The sequence below is a fragment of the Dermacentor silvarum genome, chromosome 2 (assembly GCF_013339745.2).
Source record: "Dermacentor silvarum isolate Dsil-2018 chromosome 2, BIME_Dsil_1.4, whole genome shotgun sequence".
Classification (NCBI taxonomy): domain Eukaryota; kingdom Metazoa; phylum Arthropoda; class Arachnida; order Ixodida; family Ixodidae; genus Dermacentor; species Dermacentor silvarum.
This window is the reverse complement of record NC_051155.1, coordinates 155,268,783-155,282,243: the sequence shown is the minus strand read 5'-3', so window position 1 is coordinate 155,282,243 and position 13,461 is coordinate 155,268,783. Positions and strand designations below refer to the sequence as shown.

The window sequence follows — 13,461 nt, the reverse complement described above, 5'->3', positions numbered from 1 at the left end:
GTACCGGATTGTAGCGGACATGATGCGCATATATACTTTTTAAATGCAAATCATTTCTTGGCGATCATATACCACTTTGATAGTATCTATCTATCTATCTATCTATCTATCCGCCTACGCCTTCGTGTTCTCATGGTAGTTTCGTTAACTTGGTATGTACCAAAATTGGCATGGTATGACAAGAGTGTATGACGAACATAAATGATAGGTCATGACATGCGTGTCACGTGGGTCATGAGACAGCCGCCTATACGTCTTGGTGCTTAACTTGGTAGGCACATTGCTTCACATAACATTGATTGCCACAGGGCGTGGGATGTGCCGGCTTTTTTGTTATTTATTTATTTATTTTTTTATTTTTTTTTTTTACAGCGTAAGCTGTTATGGCTCATTCCAGCAGCCGTTTCTGGTCGCGATAATGCCGCCGCCGCCCCATAGCCGCTATCGCCTGAAATGCGAAAGAAAGTACCCGCTCTCCGCCTGGGTCGAACCCAGGCCCGCTGCGTGGGAGTCGGATACTTAAGCACTGAGCCACGCAAGCGCTGGCTACCTCACTAAAGAAAATTCCCTGTATACGCGCCCTGCGCCTCTGCGCCGGCGAAAACGCGTATGGAGGGGTTACGACCCGAGTCTCCGCCAGTATGGTGGCGCCATCTAGTTAACGTGCCTGCACCCGCCGCGTGGGACGAGATGCGATTCAGACGAGGCGCGCAAACAACGCTATCCCGATGTTCGATGTGCGCCACGTATTCTGGGTACCTCTTCGGTACACGTTATGGCGTCTCCTCGGAAGGTACGAACCGCTGCTGAAGAAGCGAATCGTAGAGCTACGTGCGCGCCTACAACCAGGAATCATCGGGCTCAGCAGAGTGCTGTGCAGAGAGCATTAGAAGCCGCAGCTCACCGTCGACGCCGACGCCGGGAGGGCAGCTGCAGTTCAGATCGTTCTCGTCGAAATCGAGGCGAAGACACTTTGCCGCGAAGACCTTGTTGTGCGTGGTGCCGAAATTGGAGCTACTCTTGCGCCGCTCAACCAGCTTACGCTGTGACTGTGCTGCGTGTGCCGCGCAGGCCTGTGACTTTTCTTTCTTAGTTGTTATATTTCAATTGTATTGTTTAAGGTATATGGCTTCTCCGTGCCTATTGTGCTTGGTATGTTTTTTTTCTCGTGCAAAGTGATATTGTACTTAGTTTTGAAAACGTCTGCACTTTGTTCTTTCAATAAGACTTGTAGATTAAGAACTTGCTTCACTTTGGTCTGCATAGAAAAAAAGAATAAACTTCGTGCAATCAAATGAAAACTCTTAATGCTGTCCCTTACGTTCTTGCAATTTTCAAACGTGGTCACAGAATGCCATGGGTGTTTAAATATAGTACTGAATTTATAATCCAAAAAAAAAAAAACTAGGCACACATTTCGGCCTTCTATGCAGCGCTCGCTCGTTCGTGCCTGCCTGTCTCCACCTTCGTTGTAGTATTGCTTGCGCAACAACATCAGCTCGACATGCACCAACAAGGACGAACTCCCTTGTAAGATTTGGTTTAATTTATGCTTGCTTAACTGGTTAATTAGTGTACGTCTGCTACTTATCAGCTTTTCGGTCACCATTTGTCAAAAAGCGTTACGCCTTAATTAAATAAAACAACGTGGTAAAAAGAGCGCTAGCCCCTAGAACCGCTTAAACCCCCCCCCCCCGCCACCTTTCCCTAAAAATAAAATTGGCTATGGTTTAGCTCTGGGTAAACCTAGTCGAGTAGCGATAGCTACAGATCCCGGCTGCGCTTAGGCTTCGCCTGTAGTTAGACATGTTGTTATTAAACTTAGCGGTTTCCCACTAGACTAAGAAAGGAGAGACGTTGTGATCAACCAACGGGTAAAACTATTTTTCACACCAATGAATACGTTTCTATGATCCGTAAAGTAATGGGCTTTTGTGGCGAGATCGTCAATGGCGAGCGCGCAACGGCAGGAGCGGTGGCCGCGCGGCGACCGCGACGAGGCGAGTTCACACAGAGCGCGCTGCGAGCGCGCGAGCTGTGGCGGTTGCCAGGCAACGGCGGACACGCGCCTGTAGGAGCGGTGGCCGCGCGGCGACCGCGACGAGTCGAGTCGCCAGAGAATCAAGGTCCGTAGTGTGACGTCACACAGAGGGCGCGGCGAGCGCCCAGCGGCTAAACCAACGGCTAAAGTCCCTATTGACCCTTTTCGCGGTGATCCCGTGGGCGCTGCCATGTTTGATCACGTGGTGACGCGTCCATTCCTTGCCTCAACTGCCTCCGTTGCCTCCTTGTTTACAATGGAAGTGTATGACGCCATCGCGGCTTAGAAAACCTCTGTTTTGGAGGTATCGTAGACGGTGACTAGGTGGACGACACGAAGCTTTGATCACAGCTTCAGAGAACATGCAAAAGCGCTTTCGGAGCTGATTAAGCTATGTCCAAACGGCGCAAGCAGCGTAATATGATGCTTGTTCTAATTAAAAGCGGGGCTAAATATGTATTCCAAGCTATCCTAACATTCCGCTCATGAATTCAGTCAGGATTAGTGTGTTTTGCTCTTTGTTCTTTATTTGGCAAGTATTTTGAAGCAGTGGCTTGCCAGTTTCTGACTCAGTGAAGTTCCTCGGTGCGGCCAATATCCGATTATTTTCTGCCTAATCGCTCGCGGGTGTGCTCAGTTCTGATAGATTTGTTCTTGCTTTGCACAAGGCTTGAAACGTAGCTGTTTTGTACAGTGTAATACCTTGTAGCAAATATATATTACAGCTAGTAACTCGCTTACTCTAGTGGACCCTCACGAAACATTCAGCTTCGACCATTCGTGCGCCATCGGTGTAGTCCGTCATTTATTGTGCGTATACAGTGCGCATATATTCAAGTGTGCGCCCGTTGACTTAATCTTGATACGTCGGCGATAGAGTGGGCGTAAGTTTTCCTGCCATTTGGGACAGATGTGTATAGATAACGTGCGCGAAACTTACTATGACAGGAAGCGGCGCTAATCCCTTGTAATTGTTTAACGAGTGGTACTCACTCTTGCCGACGTTCTGGGGATGAAGCCCTTTCTTTGAAGGTTAGCGATACAAGGGTGGCGGTTGAGCAAATTTCTGTATCCTCGAGGAAAGTCGCACATCTCGAAGTGCCAGTACCACGTTCGGACAGTTTCAGCAGCGGTCCGCGAACTTGGCCACACAGATTCATTCCATTCCTTAACATGCCAGTCACTATTTTTGCAGCCAACTACTGCACACGTCTTCAATCCAATTGATTCAATCTAGCATGATTGGATCACAGTGTGTTAGCGAAAACTCAGTTGCATTTCCGACAGCTGATCGCAGAGAAGCAAGGTAGAAGCGGTGAATGGTTTCGTATTCGTGCGCGGTCGCTGAGGAGACGTATGGCGCGCCGCCGTGAGCGCCATCTAGTTTCTCTAAAACAAACTGCTCCGCGAAAAGGGTCAATATAAGAAAAGTAATTCCCTGACAATCCTCGCAGGGCAACATCGAGAGGTAATGAGTAGACCACGCTTCGTTTATATTTAATTGACAAAGGCTCGTCTCACATTTTAGGTACGGGCTGGGTAGGGTTTTTTTTTTTTCATTTTTGTAGAAAAGCACGATACAATTTATATGTCACATATAGATTGCGTAACGACATCGTATGTAGTTCTTGGTGTAAATATGGCTAGAACTCACGTGAAGCAAAAAAAAATCATGAACCATTCCACTCTGTGAAGGTGGATGACGACTGAAGCTGTTTAGTACAAGAAACAGGAGCCTCGCCATTAAGAGACCGTTCTCCATTTTGAATTTCCCTTCTCTTCTGTTGCAGTTGCTGTTGTTGTTGTTGTTGTTGTAGAAAGACAATTGTCTTTCTGGATTTTATATACATTCGTGGGGACTTACGACTTACTAGCTTACGACTTACGAAACCCGTAAATGAAAGAGCGTAGTTATACTTTTTTTTTTTTTTGGTACGCCTATTCACCTTTGTTGGCTTCAGTGTCTTAAAAAGAGCACTTGGACACAGGAGAAAGAATTACGGGGGATGCTTAGAACTTTCTAAGAGTGTGAAGGTGAAAGCCTTGTTGGACCCATAACCATGTGGAATGAAGCTATACGCCCACGCGGCGACGAATACAAAGCGCGCGAGTGTGCTGCCGCCGTTTCCAGAACGTTCTACGGGCGCCGCCGCTGACAATTCTCTCCTTCTGCCCAGCACCGCCACCGCGGTTGCCCTCAACACCCCTGCTTCGCTGCTGCTGCTATTTCCCTCCTCCTCCCCAGCACCGCCGTAGCCCTTTCCATCAACGCCCTCCCACGCCACAGCTGACATTTCCCTCCTCCTCCCCAGCGCCGACGAACGCGCGAGTAGTGGCACGAACGCGAGGCAGCGCGAAGGCGAGCTCACTCACGACCTTGAAACAGTGATTTAAGGCCGCTTTCGCCTTAAATATGCCGATATCCTTTTCTGTGACATCGTAGCACCAAATTCCGCGCAGTCGCTACGCGGACGTATTAAGGTGATCGATTTACTGTTTAAGTTGATCAAGCTTAGACTGTACACTGGGGCACTCTGACAGGAGACAGCATAAAACTAAAAGAAAGACGGCGTGGTCTCAGCTTGGTCCGGCTACAGTGAAGTAGAAGGTTTTGTAGTGGGTTCAGAGGAGGGCGCAGGCTGATGTGTTGCATGTTGCCGCTGGAATGAGGCGCTGCAAGACGTTCTTCCTGTATGGTGCCTCGATGTAAACGCTGCCTGGCATCGAGGTACCCTATTCTTCCTGAAGTTTCTCCTGCGTGAGCGACTGCAGACGGTGAGGTTCGTCCTCGGACTCATAGTCCTTGAACGCATTCTCCGCTTTTGCACGGTACAGCTTTCGCTGTCTGTGTTTGCGTTGTCTGTATTCCTGTTGCTGCTGTCGACGCCTCTCCGCTTTGTTAGCTTCTTTTTTTTTTTTCTCCGGCGTGCCGCTATGCCGCACTCCTGTCTTTTCCAGGTAACGGTAACAGGCAACCGATGATACCCCCGGGGGAACTCAGTTAATCAGGCGCGAAGGCACTTGCGCGGTCATCGGCGTGCTTGACAAAAGGGACGTCCCCTCATTCGCAAGATGCCGCCGACGGAACGAGTAAGCACAGCCGGCGCCAGGAGTTCCAAGTGTTCACGATAAAAATTAACTACAACTTCGCGACACCACACCCCTACGGAAAACAGCTAAGCTTGTGAGTGAGCTAGCCTCACTGCTACATGGCTGCTACCACTGGTACTCGCGAAAAATACTTTTGAAGAATGCTGGTGGCCATATTATGTATGACAGGGTGATGGCGACAGGGCCGTCACCTTGTCAGCGAGGGGCGATGCAGAAATCTGAGGGGGGGTCAGGACATCCGGACATCCCTCCTGGATCCGCGCTTGCCTATACCGAGTACAGAAACGTGTCTCCACTTAAATGTATGCTTAACTATGTAACAGGCAAAAACTTCTTCCAGCGCGTATACTTGGTCTCCTTCAAGATGATCTAGGTCAATTTCCTTCTAACTTGGCTATTTCTACGGACGCAACTCAATGTTTAGAGAAGGCCGGAGATCCATGGCATCTCTTCCAATCACTCAACTGGCCTTTTGCTCTCCATCTGTCTGATTGCAACTTAACATTTCTTGCAGAATTACTGGCAGTTATCCTTCACGGCCATCAGCAAATTAGGTCCTCAGAAATCTAAAGTTTCGTTACAGATGCGCTTTTGGTCTGTACACATTTAACTCTAATAAGCGGTGGCACCTGCCGTGTATATTTTCCACATTTGTCCCAGGACAGTTTGTTTAAGTCCGCTTTGTCTGGGTCCCCGGACAAAGTGGAATCTTTTCAAGCGAAGCTTGTTATAAGGCACAGGTTTCGGTGGCGTCCGTGTACGCAAAAAACTATCATCATCAGCATTGGCTCGAGCGTCGTCTTCTTCCGCAGCTGTCTCGTTGACGCCCCTCGGTTTGCGCTCGTGCTCTTGCTCGGCCCGCGCTCGTGTCCCTGCTCCCGCGTTCGACGCCTGCTTCCACAGCTGGCTGTGTTGCCGCTAATCATTCCAGAGTAGGATTTCACTTCTCTTCTGTCGTCGTAATGGGGAGGCCACGTTTACAAGGGTATGAGCCATTGCTTAAGGGGGTATGAGCCATTCATTGTCTTACGTAACGGACAATTTTTGTTTTGAAGCAATTTAATTTTGAAGAATCGCAAGCGGCAATGGTGGGCAACAGCTGCTAACCACGCCGCCGAGCAAACTCGAGACATCGAAAGCAAGCGACAGCGGCGGACTGCGGGCATACCGTCAGTGACGACGTACGCTCTCTCCTTCGCAGCCGTCGCATCATGGTTAGTTTAGGATGAACCCTAGGACAAGCTTCGCTTAACCCTATTTTCCGGTAGGGGAAGGGTTGGTTTTTTTTTTTTTTTTTTTATGCATCCGCTGACTCGTTCTCATCGTCGTCACTAAATGGTCCGGTTTTAAATGTTCTTCCCGATTTTTCTTTGATAACAGGTGCTATGTTTAAGCGCCTTTTATTTATAAATTGCAACCATTCATCCCTAATTTCCACCGATGATTTTCGACATTCAAAATATATCCTTGCAACACGAGCAAACGCATTTCACAATGCGAGGTCACTTCCGCTGTAGAGTTCCCCGCCCAAATGTTTACCTTCATAGATACGTTTTATCTATAAATGCTTTATCTATAACTATACATCTGCTTTCACTGAAAGGAACCAGAAACTATGGACCATTTTTGTTTTTCTTTCCACCGCCTCTCCTTCCTCAGCAAACTGTTTCTTAAATTTCCGACTAGTAATCTGGGTTTTAGCACTTGCATCAAACAAATTGTTCTGTGGTGCCTATAAATTATGCACAACCCACGGGTCTATTATTATTGCTCTGTAAAATTTCATAGAATCGTCCGGAAGATTCCGTTGCATGGGGTACGGACCGTGGTGTACTTTATTCTTTTTTCTGTGCTTATTAATGAGCCCTCTTAAAAACTTCGTTATGCTTTAGTTAGCTAATCATTCGTTAACGCTTGTTTGCTTTTTTCTTTGTATTTAGTTGGGTGCAGTTTCCGTTAAATCTAGTGTGGTAAATTTCCCTCGTGGGCATGAGCCATGTGTTGAGGCAGCAATTAGAATGGTGGTCTTTACAGTGGCAGAATGCTGCTGAATTCACAAAATGCTGCTGTTCAGAACATCATTTTCAGTTCAGAGCCGAAGGACTCGCTGAAGACTGCTGTCCTTTTCTGTACAGTTGCGTCTTGCATGGGGTTTTATTAAATATTTGTTTCGCAGAGATGAAAAGACTTTTTGTTTTAGTAGAGTGGGCTCTGCTTCCCCATTGGACCACTAGAGCAATGAAGCAAACTAGGGTCGTCGGATTCGGTGACCTTCGTTCGGCCTTGCTCGTGTTGGCTTTTCCAGTGAAGCTGGCACACTTTCGTGGTAAAAAGGGCGCGGCGCCATCTCATGCCATAGCGGAGGGAAGAGTGGGCGAATTCATGAAAGCGGTAGGATGGGCATTCGCGCAGCCACCCTGGCCAAGTATCAACAAACTGAGCGGAGCTCACTGGCCCGGCTCAATGAACCACCTGGTCGACTTAATTTTCCTGCTTGCTGCACTTGGAATATTAATTTAATTATGGAGTTTTACGTGCCAAAACCACGATCTGATTATGAGGCACGCCGTGGTGGGGGACTCCGGAAATTTTGACCACCTGGGGTTCTTTAACGTGCACCTAAATCTAAGACAGTATTCATGTGAAATGCATCACACGTAAAATATGCCTAGCGTGCTATAAAAAAAAAATACAAACAAAGCCTTATAAATATCCAGTTAGAGGGGAAACCTGTTTTTCGTGCGCTGTCAGTGCCTATATTCGCAGGGCCCGCAGCACAGTGAGAAACAAAGTTTTAAAAAATTCGTTGAACCCTCTCAGAGGAATTAGTCAGAACACGAAAATAAAACTTACATTCTAAGAAGCAGTGGCAGCTTAACTGCCCATTCACAAATACAAGTGTACAAATGTGCACAATCCTTTAATTACAGTTTCGTTCGGAGGACGAAGCAATGACGCCGGTAGCAAGCACCTCGGAGGTATCCGACGCGACGGTGAGTGCGCATGTGGCGAAACTGCGTCGTCCGTCGACGCGTGTTCGGCGAGCGCGCTTATCGAGTTACAGCTGAGGGCAAGGATGCGGTGAAAAGCGAGTGAACCTGGCGGGGCGGGCGCGCAGTTTCCCTCCGCCCTTTCCTTTCCAACAGCTCTTCTCGACTTCCCTCCCCCATCCGTGTTGTCCTACCATTCTTCGACAGTCTCCCTTTCAGCTCCCACTGCCTCACATTACTGTATAAGCTCCCTGTAGCTCCCTAAAGGCAGCCTATACAGTAACTCTACACAGAACGGCAAAGTAGCACCACCTCGCCGTAATGCCAGGAAACTTGCATGATGATGATCGCCTGACGCATGTACATAAGATTTCCGATGGTGCTCGGCAGAGAACATTTTCGTGTTAAAAAAATATATTGCTATGTTAGTGGAACTACTACTTAGCTATGAAAATGGGTATCACTAGCGTTACTTGGTTTCTTTCCTTTATTTATACTCCAGACAAAAAGCAAGTTATGAGTGTCTATAATTTCATTTATCCATATATTGCTTTCCTGTCCAGTTAATTCTAAAATCTTATCTGCTTCCTTTAATTAATGAGCCAGAATAGTTGTGGGCCTACTGCAGCCTTATGTGCACTCAAGTGGTCCGGAAAAAGTTTCTTCGAAACATTAAATTTCAATGCACAGCATCATGGAACTTCATGCAAGCCTAATACAACCAAAAAATATTATTGTCCTGGTGGAGCATAAGTGCTGGCAAATGTGAGCCTTTAGCTGCTTACACACTTCAAACTTTGTTACAGAGTGCTATATCAGTCCAGCAGAAACAGTTTGTTGTGACTGGGCTTTAAAATGGCGAACCCCCTCTCCCCCTCCCCAATACAGAAACAGCCCTGTGGAACCAGGGCAGTAGTTCAAGTTTTTGTTCCTGCACACTGCTATGCAATGCCCACACAGCTCAAGGCCTTCGATTCAAGTCTCCCTTCTTGAATTTCCTTATGACAAGTGCTAAACCCATCTTTACCGGACTCTGAGTCATCCTGGAAAGCTACAGCAGAGTCCTGCAACATGTCTCTCTGGGTTACGCTTGAAAAGTGTATCTTCTCCTCCAAGCCCATCAGACAAATAGCACACTCGCTACGTAAACTAGTGACAAAAGATGTATTCCTAGACTCAGCAGAACTGTTCTTATCACTTATTCCAATTAGTCTGCCCTTTTACTGGGTTTAATGCTGCAAGTTATGTCATAAGATACTGCAACTATTGCAAGCAAAATTGTTGAAGCTTTTTTTCTATCGCAGCTTTGGTGGGCATACTCAAGAAGGCCACCACAGTGTTTGGCTCCTTTGCTGTCGTCCACATCTTAACAGTGCTAAATATTTGTAATGCATATAGCTTCTATGGCACTCAGAAGTTACGTATGATTACACTATGAAGGATGACAAATAAAAATAGTCATGATGCAAATGCAAGGTTTTGCACTAGAGTCAATTCACAGCTCATTAGTAAACTGTATCTTTTTTTTTTCTGCCCATGTTTTGGCAACGCTTACCATACAGCACTTAATACAACAACATATACATTTTAGTACTCACCAGACAGACCAGACTCATTACCACATAATAAATATGTTGCAACCACACTATCATGAGGTCATGCACTTGGTTTAGATCAAAATTGCTGATAAAGCCTCAGTTGAAGCAACAGCAGCATCAGTGATATTAACAAACACCTAGATTAAGAATGTTGTGGATTTCAGAAGCACAAGTAGTCAACTTTATCCTGACATATGAGGGCAGATTTCTCCATGTGCACAATGCTTTCCTGTTCGTAAGTGAGGCTAGCCGGCTACAGCTCAGACTCCCTCTTGCTCTACGTACAAATCAAACAGGTGAACAGAAACAACTAGCTGTTAAGTGGGTAAAAAAAAGGCGTCTAGAAGGTTGGTGCGAAACTTGGTTAACCCACACAAAACAGTTTCATTTGCAGTCCAAGTCCATTGATACATAAGTCACAAGATTTCAATAAATTATCATGAAGTTCACAGAACAGGGGTCGCATTCACTGGTAGATGCAAGAACATACGAAAATATTATGGCCTGAAGACATCCGAACGCAGCATTTTTACCATCAACAGCACATGTTAGCACGAAAAAGCAGTAAAGGTCACTCATGATATGTATACAGTTACGCAGCGTCCTTGAACTCCTCAAGCACACTGAAGTGCATTTCCAACGATGGAAGGTCATCTTCATGGTAGATTTTTCGTGTCACATCAACCCCCAGTTTTTTCAGAGTCTCTCTAAACACTTTCTCTTCTTTGCCTATCCAGGGCCTTGAGCTGCACAGCACTTGGTATGGTGTCACATGGATATACACTTTGATATCGCACGGTCGAAACGATTTCAAGATAACCTCCTTGGTTACCCACGTATTAGATCCACCGGAGTGGCCGCCATCCAACCAGTACATCGCTTTTATTCTACGGACGAGCGCAATGACATCATCATCAGGCTGGACCTCTAGTGCTTTGATGGCATAGAGAAACTGGTTGAGTACAATACAACCTTTGCTGAATCCAATTAGCACCAGTGGAAGCTCCAGTACGCCTGTGGCAATAGGGCCATACCTTGCCTTGTTTGTTTTGTCCCTCAGCCTTGAGGACAAGCTGTTGAGAAGAGCAAGTAGGTGCTCCAATGCTGTAATGCTGAATTCATGAGTTGGTGCCCCCATGTCGTTGCCCTCAACAAAGTTGTCATAGCAGCTGAATGTGAGGTACTGAAGCCTGTTTGGCCTTACAACGATGCAGTGGGCACTGGGAAAGTGCTTTGCCATTAATGTGGCCATGTTGTCAAGGTTCCACTGGACGTATCGCCTGTTATCACGATGCTTCATCATCGCCTCTGGGAAGTCCTGCAGGTATGTTTAGAAGGCACATTATGCAAATGATTCAATTACGAAATGCTACACTAGGAAATGACTACACGATACTACTGGTTTTACGTTTCTGGCTAAATATACTCCATTGAAATTAAAAATAGGCGTCAGCGCCAACAACTCCTAATGTCAAGGCGATGCAGCGACCCCACACTGAGCTGGGACACGGTTCTCATTGTGAAGGGTTCTGCTGACGCTTCAGGATTCTTCCGGCCCCGATTCATTACAGGCAGCTTACACTAGATGAACGTCTTGGACTATTGGACGCGAGTTTCGTAAGCTCACACGCACGCTCGATCACACTATAACGCAACTTCAGGTCATCGTAAAATTGGATGCAATTTTGTACACTCTGAAATAGGTTCACCTAGATCACTAGAAAGCTAGCGACAACCGCACAACGTACCGCCGAAAAGTGGGTCAGGCTTCACACATGTGCAAGTCAGTAAAAAATGCACTGAAAGACGCAAAAGTGCAAAGTAAATGAAACGCCAGTATCGCTGCATTACAAACTTTACCTGTATGTCGCCGCCAAAGAAAACCACAACTTGATTTCCGTCTCCCGCCTTCTCTGGTGACCTTAGTACCAGATCATTAAACTTCCCCGTCGAGCCTTCTACTTTTTGAAACCTTTCAGAGGTAGATCGTTCGCAAGTGTCCGTTGTTCCCGACATAGTAAGGGCGCTAAACGATTGGGAAAGGGACTTGCTGAATAAACTGGCCAGCAGCCACAGTGAACGTGTGCTCATATCAAAACTTTGAACCAATGACCAGCGACTGCGCTTTACTTAAGTTACATCCCTACGCTGGCCATCTAAAGATATCACGAGAAGTGTCGGCTCTATACTTTTAAGCCAGTCCATCAAAGCGGTTCGGGAGGGCAAGAGCAGGCTAACTATTTCTTCGTATTACGCCGAACCAGCTGAATACGGACATGTAGATGAACACACGCACATGGGTGCTTCCATTTTAGAAGACTGGTCACGATGGCGATGGATTCTCTGATCGTACAAACAAGTCCGAAACCTAGATCGAACGAGAGTACCGCTCCTGGGACTACCACACCTTGGAAACCTTGGAAGATTAGCACATGAAAGAGAGAAAAATACAGCACGGAGCATATAAATTCCAGCAGTTTTGCTGGCGCTAGCCCAAAACCACCCTGCCAAGGCACTGCTCAAGAGATGAAGTGTCGAGCAGTGGAAGGCGGAAAATTTAATCCATCAACCGTAGATTTAATCCAAAATATTCGTGTTTCATCTGCTTAACGCCTGCTCATAAGACGCACAATTTTCACTGTGCTCGAAAATGCACCACGCACACACGAGTATGATGACATGTGGGACAAAAACAGGGATGAATAGGATAAAGTACATCTCAAGTGAAGGAAAGCAAGGAAAACTGGAAGTCAGAAAATGAAGTGCGAAAGAGCATCCCAAAATTAAGATTAAATCTCAAATTAAGATTAAGTTTTTTGTAAAATTCGAGAAATAAACATAATTGAAACCGCCTGCTTCTTGGCCAATCCCCCGTAGTGGGTATGCGCCAGAGTTTGGGAAACAAGACAAGCATCCCAAGCTGCTTTGCTGCTGGCATGGTGTAGGCGAGGATGCTTCTCTAACTGAACACACGTAGTCATGCAACGTGCCAAGTTCTGTTTGTATCATACATTCTGAATCTCTGATCTGGTAGCATATAGTTTACGAGGCTAATAGTTGGCAAGGGCATCCAGAGAACAAGAGCCTTTTAGAAAATGAGACACCAGCCATCGAAGACATGCAAACAAAAGTTAGGAAGAAAGATTATGCTTAAGATGCTAATGTATGTTGACTTGCTTCTTGGCGGCTGTCTATATATCATCATATCGCGGGCTTGAAAAGGTCGCTTAACACTAGGTTTGATGGCAGGTTAACCTCAAGCCAGCATATGACTCCTAAAGCTAGTCACATGAAGTAACACTACCTGGAAATGGCGATCAACGGTGATTTAACACGGAATGACTCTGCATGCAGCAACTTCTTGACAAGGGATCTCTTTATATATATAGTCAGGACCTTTACAAAGACAAGCCCATCTTCCGGTTGATGTCCGTCCTGCTTCAATATCTAGAAGTAGGACCTATGAACAAAGATTTTGCCGATACAGTTACAAACCACTTTGTATGTTTTGTTACTCTTGCATTTCTACAATTACTCAATTATAGTGTTAGATATGTCAACTCTAGAAAGGCTTACCAGCCTGTTCACGTGAATGTGCTTGCCTTTCCCCGGGGAAGCCTGACGATAGCGATCAAAGGAAAGCCGACACGAATTGTATTGTCAACATCTGGCATTGCAGCGCTGTACCTGCATATCAGTCTTGAAACCTCTTGCCTCTGTA

The 13,461-nt window shown here is 46.3% G+C and overlaps 1 protein-coding gene across 1 annotated transcript; it reads right to left on the bottom strand.

Moving 5' to 3' along the window:
• Positions 1-8,055: 8,055 nt before the first annotated feature.
• On the bottom strand, positions 8,056-12,045 carry LOC119441945 (mitochondrial protein C2orf69 homolog). Its single transcript, XM_037706624.2, has 2 exons — positions 11,601-12,045; positions 8,056-11,058 (listed from the first exon to the last, which is right to left on the bottom strand). The coding sequence occupies exons 1-2, from the start codon at positions 11,829-11,831 to the stop codon at positions 10,333-10,335; spliced, it is 957 nt and encodes a 318-aa protein (XP_037562552.1). The 5' UTR covers positions 11,832-12,045; the 3' UTR covers positions 8,056-10,332.
• Positions 12,046-13,461: the final 1,416 nt, after the last annotated feature.

Excerpts from the sequence above, each read along its gene's own strand:
- LOC119441945 (XM_037706624.2), bottom strand. The coding sequence starts at position 11,831 with ATGAGCACACGTTCACTGTGGCTGCTGGCCAGTTTATTCAGCAAGTCC. Across the intron at positions 11,059-11,600 it reads TCTTTGGCGGCGACATACAG|GACTTCCCAGAGGCGATGAT; the intron begins GTAAAGTTTGTA and ends ACATACCTGCAG.